The 14,068-nt window shown below is 37.5% G+C and overlaps 1 protein-coding gene across 3 annotated transcripts in view; it reads right to left on the bottom strand.

Annotated features, from left to right (window-relative positions):
• RNLS (renalase, FAD dependent amine oxidase) overlaps window positions 1-14,068 on the bottom strand; it is a 270,242-nt gene that overhangs the window by 248,325 nt on the left and 7,849 nt on the right. For all 3 annotated transcript variants that reach the window (XM_067710102.1, XM_067710104.1, XM_067710103.1), the window contains exon 4: window positions 11,986-12,144. In XM_067710102.1, coding sequence (XP_067566203.1) covers window positions 11,986-12,144 — 159 coding nt within the window. The remainder of the gene's footprint in view (window positions 1-11,985; window positions 12,145-14,068) is intronic.

The following is a 14,068-nucleotide window of genomic DNA, read 5'->3' as shown; positions in this document are numbered from 1 at the left end:
GCTAAGACCTGTTTTCTCTCCAAAGCCTCCTCTTCCTCTCCCTCTGCCTGTCCTTCATGATGTATTTCAGACTGGTCAGTATCCACTGAGTAAATAGAGACTGAGGTGTACATGTGTGAGGCGCTCACAAGCAGTAGGTAAGTCAGAACCAGCTCCTGTCTTCTTATGCTTTATATTCTTAAATTCTACCAGGAAAGACACACATTGCACAATGGATTAAGCCATTAGTTAATTACAATTGTGATAGTGTTAAAACATGAGGCGCAGGAAACTAGGCTAACATGTAATGGGAGAAATAGCCTGGTCTTGGTGGTTGGGAAGATATTATTGTGGAAGCAGTTTTAAATTGAATTTGAAGGCCGGGCAGAGGGCTAAAGTGGGGCAGAGGGAAGTCAACAAGCAAACTTTTTTGATGGGGGCATGGTTATTATTAAATTGGGATATATTAATAAAAGCATAGTAAGGAAATTCTTGCCTTCCAGACATTAAAACTGCAATAGTATTTTTGCTCCTTTATCCTGGCTCTCTGTAAAGTTAGGGATAAAAAGCAATAAAGAAGCCACTGGAGAAGGACCTGGCCATCTGCTCTCAGAGTTCTGAGAAATTACCAGTAAGAACTGGCCTTACTGCTCTGAGCCCCACTACCCAGTCAATATAGGAAGAAGACTCAAGGGGATATGAAAGCTCTCTCAGGAATGTCATATTCCTGGAGATAAGTTTTTTCCCCAAATCCTGTGAGCTGGGAGGAGGTGACTCCCCTTCCTAGGAAGTCCCCAGAGGATAATTCAGAAACAAACCCTGGGGAGGGAGCTCCAGGAAGGTTTGACAAGGACCATGTTTTCTGACTACGTACTTGCTGAACTGCAGAACCTACAGGGGCTGGGGCAAAGCTCTGCTGGTGTGCTGACTTCACTGCCTCTGGGCTATAGGAGGGGTTTGTTAACAGCCCCAGAAAGGCTCCGTGTGAAGCTGAAATCTGCCCACTGGGCCAAGAAAACACACCACACACTGTCTACATGGAACCAACACTAAGCATCAGACAACAAGAATGAAGTGCAGGGAAGCCAAGGCTACCTTCTTACCACCAACAAGCTGCCAGTCATAGGAGCAATCAATGTCTCCTGGAGAATATAGTCTGAAGGTGGGGGTGGGTAGATATTCAAAGAGAGACTGAAGGGGTGTGTGTATAAAACAGACCCCACAATTCACTCTGCCACAAGCCCCTAGTACCACATACAGGTCTACCTGGCACTGAAGTTCAAAAATAAACACAGCTGTGTCTTAAAAACCAAAATGAGACTATTCCAACAGCCAAAAGTGACTAGAAAGTTGGAGCAAATGATCAAGATGTCATTAAGGCACTCACTCTCTAGAAAGACATGGAGTTCAAATAGGGAAGTGTGAGGGCAGTTCCAGGAAAAAATAAAACTTCCTCATGTTTACACCCATATAGTTCAGACTCCTTAAAAATGAGTTACGACCACAAAGTGATTATAAAGAAAATAGTGATGGTTTGGCAAAGGAGTAAATAAATGGAACAGAATAGATATCCAGAAACAGATGCAAGTATATAAGGAACTTATCATATAGCAAATGTGGAATTTCAATTTAGTGGGAAAAAGAAACTCTTATTAAATAAATGGTGCTGGTAAAATTGGTACCACTATGGAGGAAAATGCCCACAAAGCTAGATCCATATCTCATACCTTATAAAACACATATTATGTCAATAGATAAAGATTTAAATGTAAAGCATAAGAATTAAATTTATTAAAATATAATTTATAATATTTATATGACTTTAGAGTGAGAGAAACAGTTCTTAGCGAGTCAGGAAATCCAGGAAATCTATAAAAGAAAAGATAGACTTGACTAAATAAAAATCTTAACAAATTATTATGGCAAATGACATAAACAAGAGCGAAATACAAATAAATGGTAGTCTGGTAGATATCTGTAATACCATATGAAAAACTTTAATATCTCATATGTAAAATGCTCCTAAAAGACAAATAGCCCACTAGAAAAGAAAGTGTAGGAGATGACCAGGACATTTACAAAAGAGGAAATCTAAATGTCCAATAAACTCATGAAATGAGGCTCAATCTCACTTTCAGTCAAGGTAAATGCAAATTAAAGCAAGAATGATGTACCTGTTTTCATTTATCAATTTGGCAGAAACCTTAAAAAGATTAATAAAACATTAAAAACGTCCAGTGCAAATGAGTATATAGAAAAACAGGCATTCTCAAACATTAAGAATGAGAATCATCACAAAATTTTTGGAAAGTAATACGGCAGTATGTATTAAAACATACAGAGCTTTTGACCCCCAAATTCCAATGTTGGTATTTTATCACCCAATTTAGCAATAAACAGGAATAAATAGGAAAAAAAGAGAAACCACATGAATGTTATCAATAAACAATGAGATGAAAAACTAAATTCTGGTACTCCCAAACTAGAGAAAATCATGCAGCTGTTAAACAGAAATAAATTAGAAGTATTTATCCAAAGGAATTAATTTAAAATGCCAATTTCAAAACAATACATTTAGAAGGTGCCCGTATGCCTGAAGCAAGGTGTGGAAGGGCACTCACTAAACTGTTAACATCAGTTACCTCCAGGGAGTGGGAAAGGAAGACAGCACAGGGAATGAATTACTAATTCAACTTTGGATTCCTTCATTTTTTATAAGATTACTAATCAGCTTTGTCGTTTAAAGTAATAAAAAAAAATATACTTGGGGAGAGGAAAAAATAGGACTACTTAATTTTTTTAACTTACCCAACAAAATGTAATACAGTAGACATTCAAAAAATATTTGTGGAATGAGGTAGAGAGAAATAGGAGGGAGATGGAGTATGTTTAAATTTAAGTGTGTTTGTAAGGGATAAGAAGATGACCATTAATGGGATGACAAAGCACTGTAGATCCTATAAATAATGTGAGGAAAGGAATAAGAAATACTTGATAAAGCTGGCAAGTAAGAAAGTGGAAAAAAAGTGAAAAAAAAGTAAAATAAGTAAGTAGACAGAGATGTAAAGGATAAATACAATATAGTTATTATTCGAATAAATGTCAAAGTGTTGAATTCTCCTATCAAAAGAAACAGACTTTTCATGTTAGATTTAAAAATTCAGCTAGGTGGTGTTCTCTGTAAATACCTAAATAAACATAAAACAACAAAAGTGATATTACTCACGATCTCTACAAACATAAAAGATTCCCCAATACGCCTAATAAGAAATGTGTAAGTTCTTAAGATAAAAGCTACAAAATTTTTCTGACGGACGTAAAAATACCTAAATAGAGAACTTTGACTTTCTTGGATGAGAAGATGCAGTACTGTAAAGACATAAATTCTTCCTAAATTAACACTCAAATTCAATGCAATTCAAATCAGTAGTCCAACAGGATTTTTTAATGAAACCTTATTCTAAGGCACACAGAGAGAAATAAAACATTAGATTAACAAAGAAAACTTAGAACAAAAGTCATCAAGAGGACCTTATTCTACTCTATATGAAAATAACTGTTTGCATCCAGTATGGAGTTTAGTGCAGAAAATTTTTGTTTCAGATTTGCACTATCAAAGCTACACTTTGCAAACTTGGAAACCTCCTAAATGTTCATCAAACTGGTTTAATACATAAAGGTAAATACAAAGAATAGAACACTATATAGTAAAAATTATGACAAATGTGAACATTCACTGGCATTGAAAAAATTTTCCTAAGATATTATAAAGTAAAAAAAATATTTTATTTCTACCTTGAAAATACCTAGAAATATGTATTAACTGGGTTAAGATCCATGGGGCTGGAATTATGAATGCATTTTATTTTCTTTTTAGTTTCAAGTTTTTCATCAATAAAGTGTATTAATTATAAAATAAAATTCAAATTCAAAAATCACATAACATTAGAAGAAGAAAGATACTGAACAATTTTGTGTATGTCAAGTACAGTATTAAGGTGCAAATTGGTGGTAGAATATCTGAAACCAGAGTATGTAGCCAGAGGTTAGAAAGGAAAACAGAGTGAGGTGACAGCCTGAGGAGCTCTGTTTTGCTTGCTAGAGCACCGATGTGAGAAAAGAGGGGGAGAGTACATAGGTGACTACTGAGAAAGTGGTTATTTACTAGGACATCTTTAGAAAGTTAAAAATGTACCCCTAGGATTTTTAATAGTTCACTAAAAACCTACCATCTGTGAATTTACTGAAACTTTTAAATGACTACACTTCAGGCGAACAAGTGTTTCAATTTTTAAAATGTAAGCCAAGTAAGCAGTTTTTAAATGCAGTCAAATAATATTTTATTGGATTGAAAACTTCTGTACTCTGAAGTAAAGTGGCAATTCCTTAGTCTAAAACTGTGTACCTTAAGGCTTGAAGGTTTCTGTTCTTCCTTTGGTGATTGTATTCTAGAATTTTAATAACAATTTCAGATTCTCCTAATTTATAATTAAATATACATGTATATGTATACATATATCTCTATTGCCATTGTAAATCGCCATTGTACAGCTGTGGAGTTTTATATTTCTAGATAAAGGATTTTTCATTTCTTTTAGACTATATTCATGCATGCATCCTTTAGTTATTATAGTTTGCATTCTTGAGACCTATAGGTTTATTACATCTTTGCTATAATATAGCAACCAGAAATTAAAGAACTCACCAAAATAAGTCATTTAGGGAAAATCAACTCTCCTTTCTCCACCCTCCAATCTATGAAAGAGATGCTCACTGTTGTGTTTCTAAAGGTTGGGATGCCTCCCGCCTCACATACAGACACGCGAAAGGGAAGTGTCTTTCTTTTTCAGAGTCTTAAGTTGGATTCAGCTAGTGGATTCCTGAAAGTGGGAGTGGGTAGGGAGTGGAGATGAAATGTTTAAGGGACAGGGGTTTGGGGGAGAGAGAGAGAGACCTGGCTCTCACTTGTATACCCAGCCCAGCTGGGATCTTGCTGCAGAATGCCTTTGAAGCATGTCTCTCACCCTGGAGAGCAGTGGAAAGATCTCAGTGTCAGTACAGTGTTATCCCTAGAAAGGCATCCCTGAGTCCACACAAGGCAATGTGTCTAACCCATGTCAGAGGACCAGGGCTGGCCCAGCCCCACACAGCAGAGGAGGAGCAATAATGATGGCAACCTTATGGACTTACGCCCCACACCTCCCCTGTTTTCTGGCACTACAAAAGCCTGGGGCTCCTGTGTGATCCCAAAGGGAAGGGAGGCAGCTCTAATGATGACTGAGGGTGGGTTTCCTATCAGGTGGATAAAAAGATGCTCTAAGCAGATAATTTGTATATTTAGAGAAATGAAGGAACAGACGATCCTTTGCACCCTAGTGTTGTAAATTTTAACTCAAGATGACCATACTATATTCTGGATACAAATACACCATTGTTTTGCACAAGGGCAAAGTAATGTTTCTCACTGTGTTTCCAATATCCTTATTACTGATATCCAAAATCCTTACTAGGATTTTTCTGGCTGCCTTTTTGTGGGCACACATTTGACTGACAATAATGAATCATCTACAGAGATATCTCCCCCACTACCATTTGCTTATTCATAACCAAGAGCTCAGACCACATCATCTTATAAAAATGCTTTCACATCAGTTTCCCCAACACAGAACTTTTACACTTGTCAGACGTAAAGCTCATCTCTTATTTTTGTGCCCACACACAGCTTCATGAGAACACCTGGCCAATGGTCATGGCATCTTCTAAATTACTTGAGTTAGCATTTAGAAAAATGTCAGGAACATGGGGACACTTAAGAAATATTCCCATAATGATGCTTCCTCAGAGGTATGGGTGATCCTATGAACAGTGTGCATGGAAGTCACGCAGGTGGGGGTAGATGTTATGACAAGGTGTTTATTCTCTTACTCTGGTACAGGTTTGGGGGTGTGGGGTGAAGAGGTGAAGGAGGGAGTGAGGTTGTACCTCCCTCTAAAAGAGGTGGCTTTCATAAAAATGTCGCTGTTGACTTGTGAAAAAGCTCCAATAATGACTTACTCCTCTTAAAAAAGTGATCAGTTCGTTAATTAAAGTTAATTAATATAGAGTTTTCAAGGCAGTTGTCATGTTCTTTCACAACAAGGAATATGTCTATAATGTATCCTACTTGTAAAACCCTGAAAATAAAATAGCCACCTTTGTTTAATCCCCAACACCAAGCATACAACCCTTTAAATAGACATCTCAGACCTTTTCCTTAATGGTAAAAAGTCACAAACACTAAAAAGTTACTGGGAACATTAACTTTAATACTTCTAAATCCTCTACTCAGATTACCTCATGTAATCTTCACTGTAATCCTATGTGGTTAGATAATGTTATTTACCCTCATTTTAGTAACATGGAAATCGAAGCTCAGAGAGGTTAAGCAACTTGCCCCAAATCACCCAGACAGTAAGTGGCAGAGCTGCGTTACGAATCCTGGCTTTGTCAGTCTACGTTCTTCACTCCCTCCACAGAGTAGCCAACGCTAAATAAGTAGTATAAAACCCAAACTATAAAGGAAGATTATTCATTAGGAGACCTTTAAAAGTATGCATTCCTGGGCTCCCCTGGTGGCGCAGTGGTTGAGAGTCCGCCTGCCGATGCAGGGGACACGGGTTCGTGCCCCGGTCCGGGAAGATCCCACATGCCGAGGAGCAGCTGGGCCCGTGAGCCATGGCCGCTGAGCCTGCGCGTCCGCAGCCTGTGCTCCGCAATGGGAGAGGCCGCAACAGTGAGAGGCCCGTGTACCGCAAAAAAAAAAAAAAAAAAATGCATTCTTTTAATATAAGCATGCGGGAGAAAACCTGAGGAGCCCCATGTCAGAGGCAGTCTGATGTAGAGGAAAGAAATTTTCCATACATTGTTTACCCCACATCCTTTCCACTGCCTCTGCCACTTTCCTAGCAGGAGTATGAAAGAACTATGGCAGGAAAGTCAGGTTTGTGGATTTCAGGCCCAGATGTTCCATTCCAGTTGATGAAGAGCTCTATTTAAGTGTGTAGGAAACATGAAATCAAGACAATAATGATATTTGAAAGGCGCCTGCTTTTTTCTTGACCATACTTTCTCCTGTCCAGCCCCTAATAAATTGTATGAACTTGTACAGGGCAGATGCTGTCTTAAATTCCTCATCGGGGTGGAAGAACCAATGAGCCTCAAGCTTCCTCCTAGTCCTAAAATTCTATGATCCATCCAAGGTTCACGCTTTCATCCTAGTACCGTGACTCAGGGACCAAGCCAGGACGAGTAGACTCTAAGATTAGCTGAATTCTAGGAGCTTATAATCAAGTTGGGAAACAAGACAGATGTTCAGTCATTTGGCACATATTGACTGAACAATAATAGTGGTGTGTGGGCCTGCATGCACCTTGGTACTTGATGCTGGGTGGGGATGCGGTGGTCTATAGGAGCTCTTTCCGCCTGGATTTTATGGTTTAGTGGGAAAGAAACTTACCGGAATATAAGAATCATAATAAAATCTGATGAGTATAATGATAAGACAGAATGTCCCAAACAGGCCTAACTGGGAGGAAAAAATTCCCATAAGGTGCTTGTTAAAGGTATGGATTCCTGGGCCTGACCCAAACCCTAACAATCAAAACCTTCTCAAAGGTGCCCCTTAAGTGTTTTCAACTCTCAATCTTCATTAGGCAAGTTTGGAAAACATGGTGATCAAAAATGAGCAGGACACTGTGGGAACTCACAAATACATGAAACAATCAGTATTAGGGTAGTCTGACACCATGTATAACGGTGGTTACGTGTATAACGTAGGGTAGTCTGACACCGTGTATAACGGGCTCTGGAGTCACACTACTAAGGCTCATATCTCAGCATCACCACCAAGAATGGAAATAACAGTAATTAGGATTGTTGTGAGGATTAAGTGAGCTAGTTTTTATAATATTAATATAGAGAGAGTAGCACTGTTATAGAACCAGATGGCAAATCATGAATCATAAGAGGTTCACTATATAGTTCATAAAGCTTCCCTGTTCTCCTAACTGGGAGAATGTAGTAAGTGTAATAAGTAATTGCCAAAAAAAACCTAGTTCTGTTTCTTTTGTAAAAAGGAAAATAGGGAAAGGGAGGATGGATAAGGGAAAATCCAGACCACACTGTAATCAAAAGGGAAGTCTTTCATGTAAGAGATGGTACTATATTGATTCTAAGGGGTAGACATGATTTAAAAAGAGAGACAGAGAGAATGAAAAGACGAGCACAAAGAAAGCCAAAGACACAGGGCTGCTTATAGTTTGTATGACTGTGAGACCTGTAGCACAGCCCTAGTTCTGTCACTAATTAGCTATGAACTTTTGGGTAAGTTAATTATCATGGACCTAAATTTATTTCCTTGTGTGAATGGAGTTTTGTGAATTATATTACAGATAGTTTTACAGCCTATATTTCGGTCATCTTCATAGTTGTCTCTAGTTAAAAAAATTTGGAGGGGAACTGCAATATATACTGCGTCCACTAGATGGCAATAGATAGCTTTGTAAATGGAGGTCTTTCACAGAAACGGAAGATGTCTAATAAGCAAGCAAGAGTGTATTTAAGGTTCTTGAGAAACAGAGAGATGACACTAATTCCTCATACTGAGGTCCTTATTGAGATTTATAAGATAAATAGAAATCATATGTTTTTAATCCCTTTGTTTTAGACCCACAGGTATTCAAGGGTCATGTTAGGACATTCTGTTTTAAACCTTTACTGCTAAAATGGGTTATTTCATAACAACGAAACAAACAAAGAATTGCTTGCATGAGGTCCAATTCTGCACTGAGCCAGTAAAACCCCCCAAAGATCCTTACTCTTAGTCAAAAGTACCAAGTCAATCATTCTTAAACTTTTTCATCATAAAGAGCCTACATATCCCACCACTAAAAAAGAAAAGGAAAAAAGATCTATTTCCTCTTCAGCACGATACACTTTTTCAAATGGTGTCACCATTATCATTTTTTATAGTAAGAGTAAACTATCCTTATTTTTAAAGTTACGACAGTTCAAAAAATTGTATCAAAGAAGATGAAAATCATCTTCAAGCAATAACAATGTTATTAAACTATTTTGGATAGATAGAAAAGAAATAGCAATGCATTCTTTTATCTTTTTTAAATTAAAAATATTTTTAAATCTTCCCATGTTAGTAAATATATTAATGATCACTAGCATTTAATAGTTCACAGCTAAATATTTACAAATTTTATTCAATATACTTTGACCAAAATGTCTGGCCTCTGCAACAACACTTTCCTTCACAAATTGACAGAAATGGCCCCATTTAAAGATGAGTAATGATTAGACAGGGACCTATGCAGAGAAAATGAGGAAGACAACAGAACGTACAGAACCTAACAAATGAGCTGATGAAAAATACATAGCAGAAAAATTTTTCCAGGAAGCAGATTAGTTCAACAAACACTTAGGCAATGACTTGAAAACAGTGAAGGAATATATGACCTCTTTGAAACAATCTCAAGGAACGGAGCAAAAGGAACACATTTGAAAACTACATGAGTGACATAGAGGAAGGCTAGAAATAGAAAATAAAAATAATGCAAAGACCAAAACTGACAGTGAGTTGAGACAAACAGCAGATATGGAAGGGAGATACTTTGAAGTTTTTAAGATACTCTGAGATCATAATAAATGGAACAGATATAGATAGATGGTTATGTTAAGTATTAGAAGGAAACAGCTGAAAATAAGGGAAAAGCTGAACCTTCAAATACAAAATGCACAACACGATTCATGAAAAACTGACACAAAACTATTAACAATAAGATATATCTTTATGAAATTACTTGACTCAAAGATAACCAAATACAAAAGAGGTACTTCTAAAATAAAATATCTCTGAAAGGCTAAAAGTAAAAAGGATGCACCAGACAAATGAAAATAAAACAATGAGCATCTCATTTATCAGTCAAGAATGATACGAAAGCAAAATAAAATGAAAATGACACTAAAGAAAGAACTTAAGGTTAAAGGGTAAATTTTAATGAAGAAATATTATGAATCAAATAATGTGGTATAAAAAAATCATAAAGCAAAATTTGTTCCCCAAAACCCCAGGAAAGACAGAAATACAATAATAGTAGAAGAATTTAAGTTATCTCTCTCAGACCAACACAGTTCAGCTACTCAAAAAATAAGGATAAAGATGATCTAAATAAAATTATTAATTAGCAGGCCCTTAAACATCTTAGGACTCAGTCTATGCCATGGTATTATATTTTATATGTCATTCAATACAAATATTGAGAAATACCTTCAAAATGCAACACTGAAGGGTCTCCACATACAAAACTATGTAGCTTTTAAAAATTGGAATATGTAATTTACAGTACCACTGAATATACTAACCAATAACTGTGTTTTAGTTAAGTTACAGTATGTTATTTAACACTCTCAAAATCAATCCAATTGGGCTTCCCTGGTGGCGCAGTGGTTGAGAGTCCGCCTGCCGATGCAGGGGACACGGGTTCGTGCCCCGGTCCGGGAAGATCCCACATGCCGCGGAGCGGCTGGTCCCGTGAGCCATGGCCACTGAGCCTGCGCGTCCGTAGCCTGTGCTCCGCAACGGGAGAGGCCACAACGGTGAGAGGCCCGTGTACCGCAAAAAAAAAAAAAAAAAAAAAAAAAAAAAAAAATCAATCCAATTATTACAGAATCCGAGGCAATAAATTATCCTACTTTAAAGTGACTTTGGCAACACACTAGAGGTAGACTCATGAAAGAGATCTTTGAAATTCGTTTTTTACTTTGCCTATAGCTATCTAATAAACATTCCAATCCTTTCTATATGTCTCAGACTGTACAACAAAAGAAGCTATATATTGCTACTGCATGGTAGAACTGATAGTCAAACTGCTTTCAAGATGTAATATGCAGCTACATTCTTCCTCAGAGAACAATCTCTATTACGGTTCTAAATCTAGGATCTATAAATGATATTCATTACCAGTTTTCTTTCTAACAGTGGCATAAAAGGCTATTTCTCAATCAAATCCAATATCACCTTCAGTCATGCCACCAAGTCAAAAGCTACAGGCATGTCACATCCCCAAAGCCTTGCCACCATCACCAGACTCTGCTTTGTTATAACTCATGGACTTCAAAGCAAGATGAGGTATCCTCCAGAAATCAATGACTTTGATGTGTCAGGGTCAGTCAGACATGATGAAAGGGAGGAGAATAATCAGTTAAACCTGGCATAGGTAGATACAAAGCAGAGCTATAGAAAAGCTTTTCTTAAGAATCCAGGTAACAGGGAAATCTATAGAGACAAAATAGATTACTGTTTGCTTAGAGTTGGAGGCAGAGATGGGGGATGGAGGGACGGAGGTGAGAGCTTTAGGATATGGGGTGTCTTTCTGAGGTGATGAAAATATTCCAAAATTGAGTGTGGGAATGGTTGCAGTATGTCGTTGGATATACTAAACACCATTGAAATATACACTTCAAATGGATGAGTTGTATGGTATGTGAATTAGTCTCAAAGCTGTTTTTTTAAAAAGGAGGTGGGAGAAGCCAGGTGAAAGGTGAGTCAACAAATCACAATCAGGGAAGAACATGAGAGTCACACTCAAGAACGATCCACGGTAAGGTTTACCAGGCTTGTCACATAATCAATGCTTATATCATAAAAACCTTCTTTTTTCCAGAATGGCCACAGAGACTGTTCTTCTTTTGGGCCAAACTACTACATCTCCATCAAAAATACTTACTTCTTAAAGGCAAGGAAAAAAAGAGAAATATTCCATTTTTAACTGGGTTTTTAAAACTCTGGATTTCAATTTGACCTAGACTAATATAATGAACCAGACCATAGTGTCAGTTTTTAAAACATGCAAATCAGTAGAATCCCTAATAGACCCTTTGCTAAGTCAGTTAAACTGAATTCACGCTCTCTCAAAGGGAGCCCATTCCCTAAGGTAAACAGTGCAGGCTGAGACTCACAGTTGACGATGTCACCTTGAAGCTGCAGAATCTGGGGAGCTGGCATCGTGAGGACAGCAATATCAAACAGCTCAGGGGAGCCTGTTTCCCTGAGGACTTCCCACTTGTCATTTCTCAGGTTGATCTGGGTCACACATTGTCTGAAGTAGACATCAGCACCTGTTCCAAAAGCAAAATCATATTCACATAATCAGGATTTTCCATACGAATGAGAGGGAAGAGAAGAGTCACAAACTGGATCCACTCAGATGAGTAAAATGGAAAAGTTCTTCTTGTCCAGCCCCTGGGTTTCACTTCCTTTACTTTCTATCTCGTTTAATGGGAATCCCTCCCTTCTGGCACCCTTGGACCTCCCTAACAATGCCTGCTCTGGGAAAAAAATAATACTACTACTACAATTAATAATAATAGAAACCATAGATATCTTTCATTAATCATCTACTGTATGTCAAGACTATGCCAAACACTTGATATACATTATACCAATTCATTTCCCAGATAAGGAAACAGACTTAGAAATGTCACGCCATGATTTAAATCCACATCCACCTGACTCTAAAGTTCATTATCTTTGTAGAGCAAGTATACATCTTAGTAAAGCTATAAAGAATTCTCTCTAGTAATACCAAGAAAGAGCAATATTACCCATTAAAAGTATCAATATTCCCTATTAAACCTGAAAAAAAAACTCTGAAGAGAAATCCAAGTCTCATCGATGGATCAACTACCTTTATGACAAAGAATCAAAATGAAGAGAAATACAATCTGGAATATCCTCTCATAGCATTTCCCTTATTTGCATTTATCACAAAGATATTTTAATAATTATTTGAGTAGTTATATGATTAATATTTTCTTCCCTTTTAATTTGTAAGCTCCATAAGCCACAAATTATGCCTGCCTTTTCTATATATAGCATATAAAGTATTGTACTTGGCATGTACTAGGTATTTAATCAATATTTGTGTAAGAGAATGAATTATGAACCATAAACTGAAAGATAGGAAAATATAATTGGATCATTAAGTCTCCTTGGTATACTAGTACTTACCTCACATTCCAGTTGTGAGAAAAATTTGATGTTAAAGCAAATCTACTTTTATTTGGCCTCGTGAATAGAAAAGAAGTAAATAAAAATGGAATAAGGGGGAAAAAGCACAATGAAAGATCCTGTCCATCACTGCATGGGACACCTCGTGCTCCTAGCCACTAAACATCCAGCTTAAATCCAACCTTTGCCATGAAGCTTCCAGTCCGTGGCTACTCCAGCTCAATGTGATCCTTCTCATCTTGACAATCACTGCCTTTACCACTCCTTCTGACATTGATCCAAAGTATCTCTATGCTTTAGGTGTGTCTTATCTATCCCAAAATACTCTCTCGGGCTCCTCCATGTCAAGTCTCCAGATCTCATATACCTTTACATCTTTCACATTCCCTTGAATAACTCTACAACATAGTAATCACAACTTTTTAAAATCAAATGCAAATATGGTAGAAGGAACGAGGCCCAGGGGTCAATCTCTTTGAGGCAATTAGCATCATTCTGCTCAAAGATTAGAGCAAGGGCTTCTAAATAGTGCTTCAACTTGCCTGAGCATTTCTCTAAGGCCCCTCCTCTGGGAAGGCACAAATAACTGGAGTTTTCAACTCACACCCACCATCCCCTTTACTCTAACCAGAATGGCTCCACTTCCCTCTGTTCTATTGATTTAGGATGTCTCACCCCTCACTTACCTCACTCTAGTCCTGGCCCTGACTGGGACCTCAACTAAGTCAACTGACTTTATATGTTTCATTCAGTTGTGTTTTCACATAATATTCCCTTTGAAAACAGCATTACATTGGGTTTGTTTTTGGTGGTGAGTAGGTGTGTGTGTTTAACAGAGTTGAAGTCCACTAACTAGAAATTCTCCATATCCAGTCAAACGTCTTGGACATATATCCCAGAGGTCCCAAAGTGTTCTGCAAGATGTATATCAGTCAGCACCAGCAGCACCTTGGAACTTGTTAGAAATGCAAATTCTCAGGTCCCAACCCAGACCTACCGAATCAGAATCTGGGGATCAGGCCCAGTAGCCTG

Source organism: Pseudorca crassidens, chromosome 16, assembly GCF_039906515.1.
Source record: "Pseudorca crassidens isolate mPseCra1 chromosome 16, mPseCra1.hap1, whole genome shotgun sequence".
Classification (NCBI taxonomy): Eukaryota; Metazoa; Chordata; class Mammalia; order Artiodactyla; family Delphinidae; genus Pseudorca; species Pseudorca crassidens.
The sequence above is the reverse complement of the archived record's forward strand: the minus strand, read 5'-3'. Positions and strand labels throughout refer to the sequence as shown.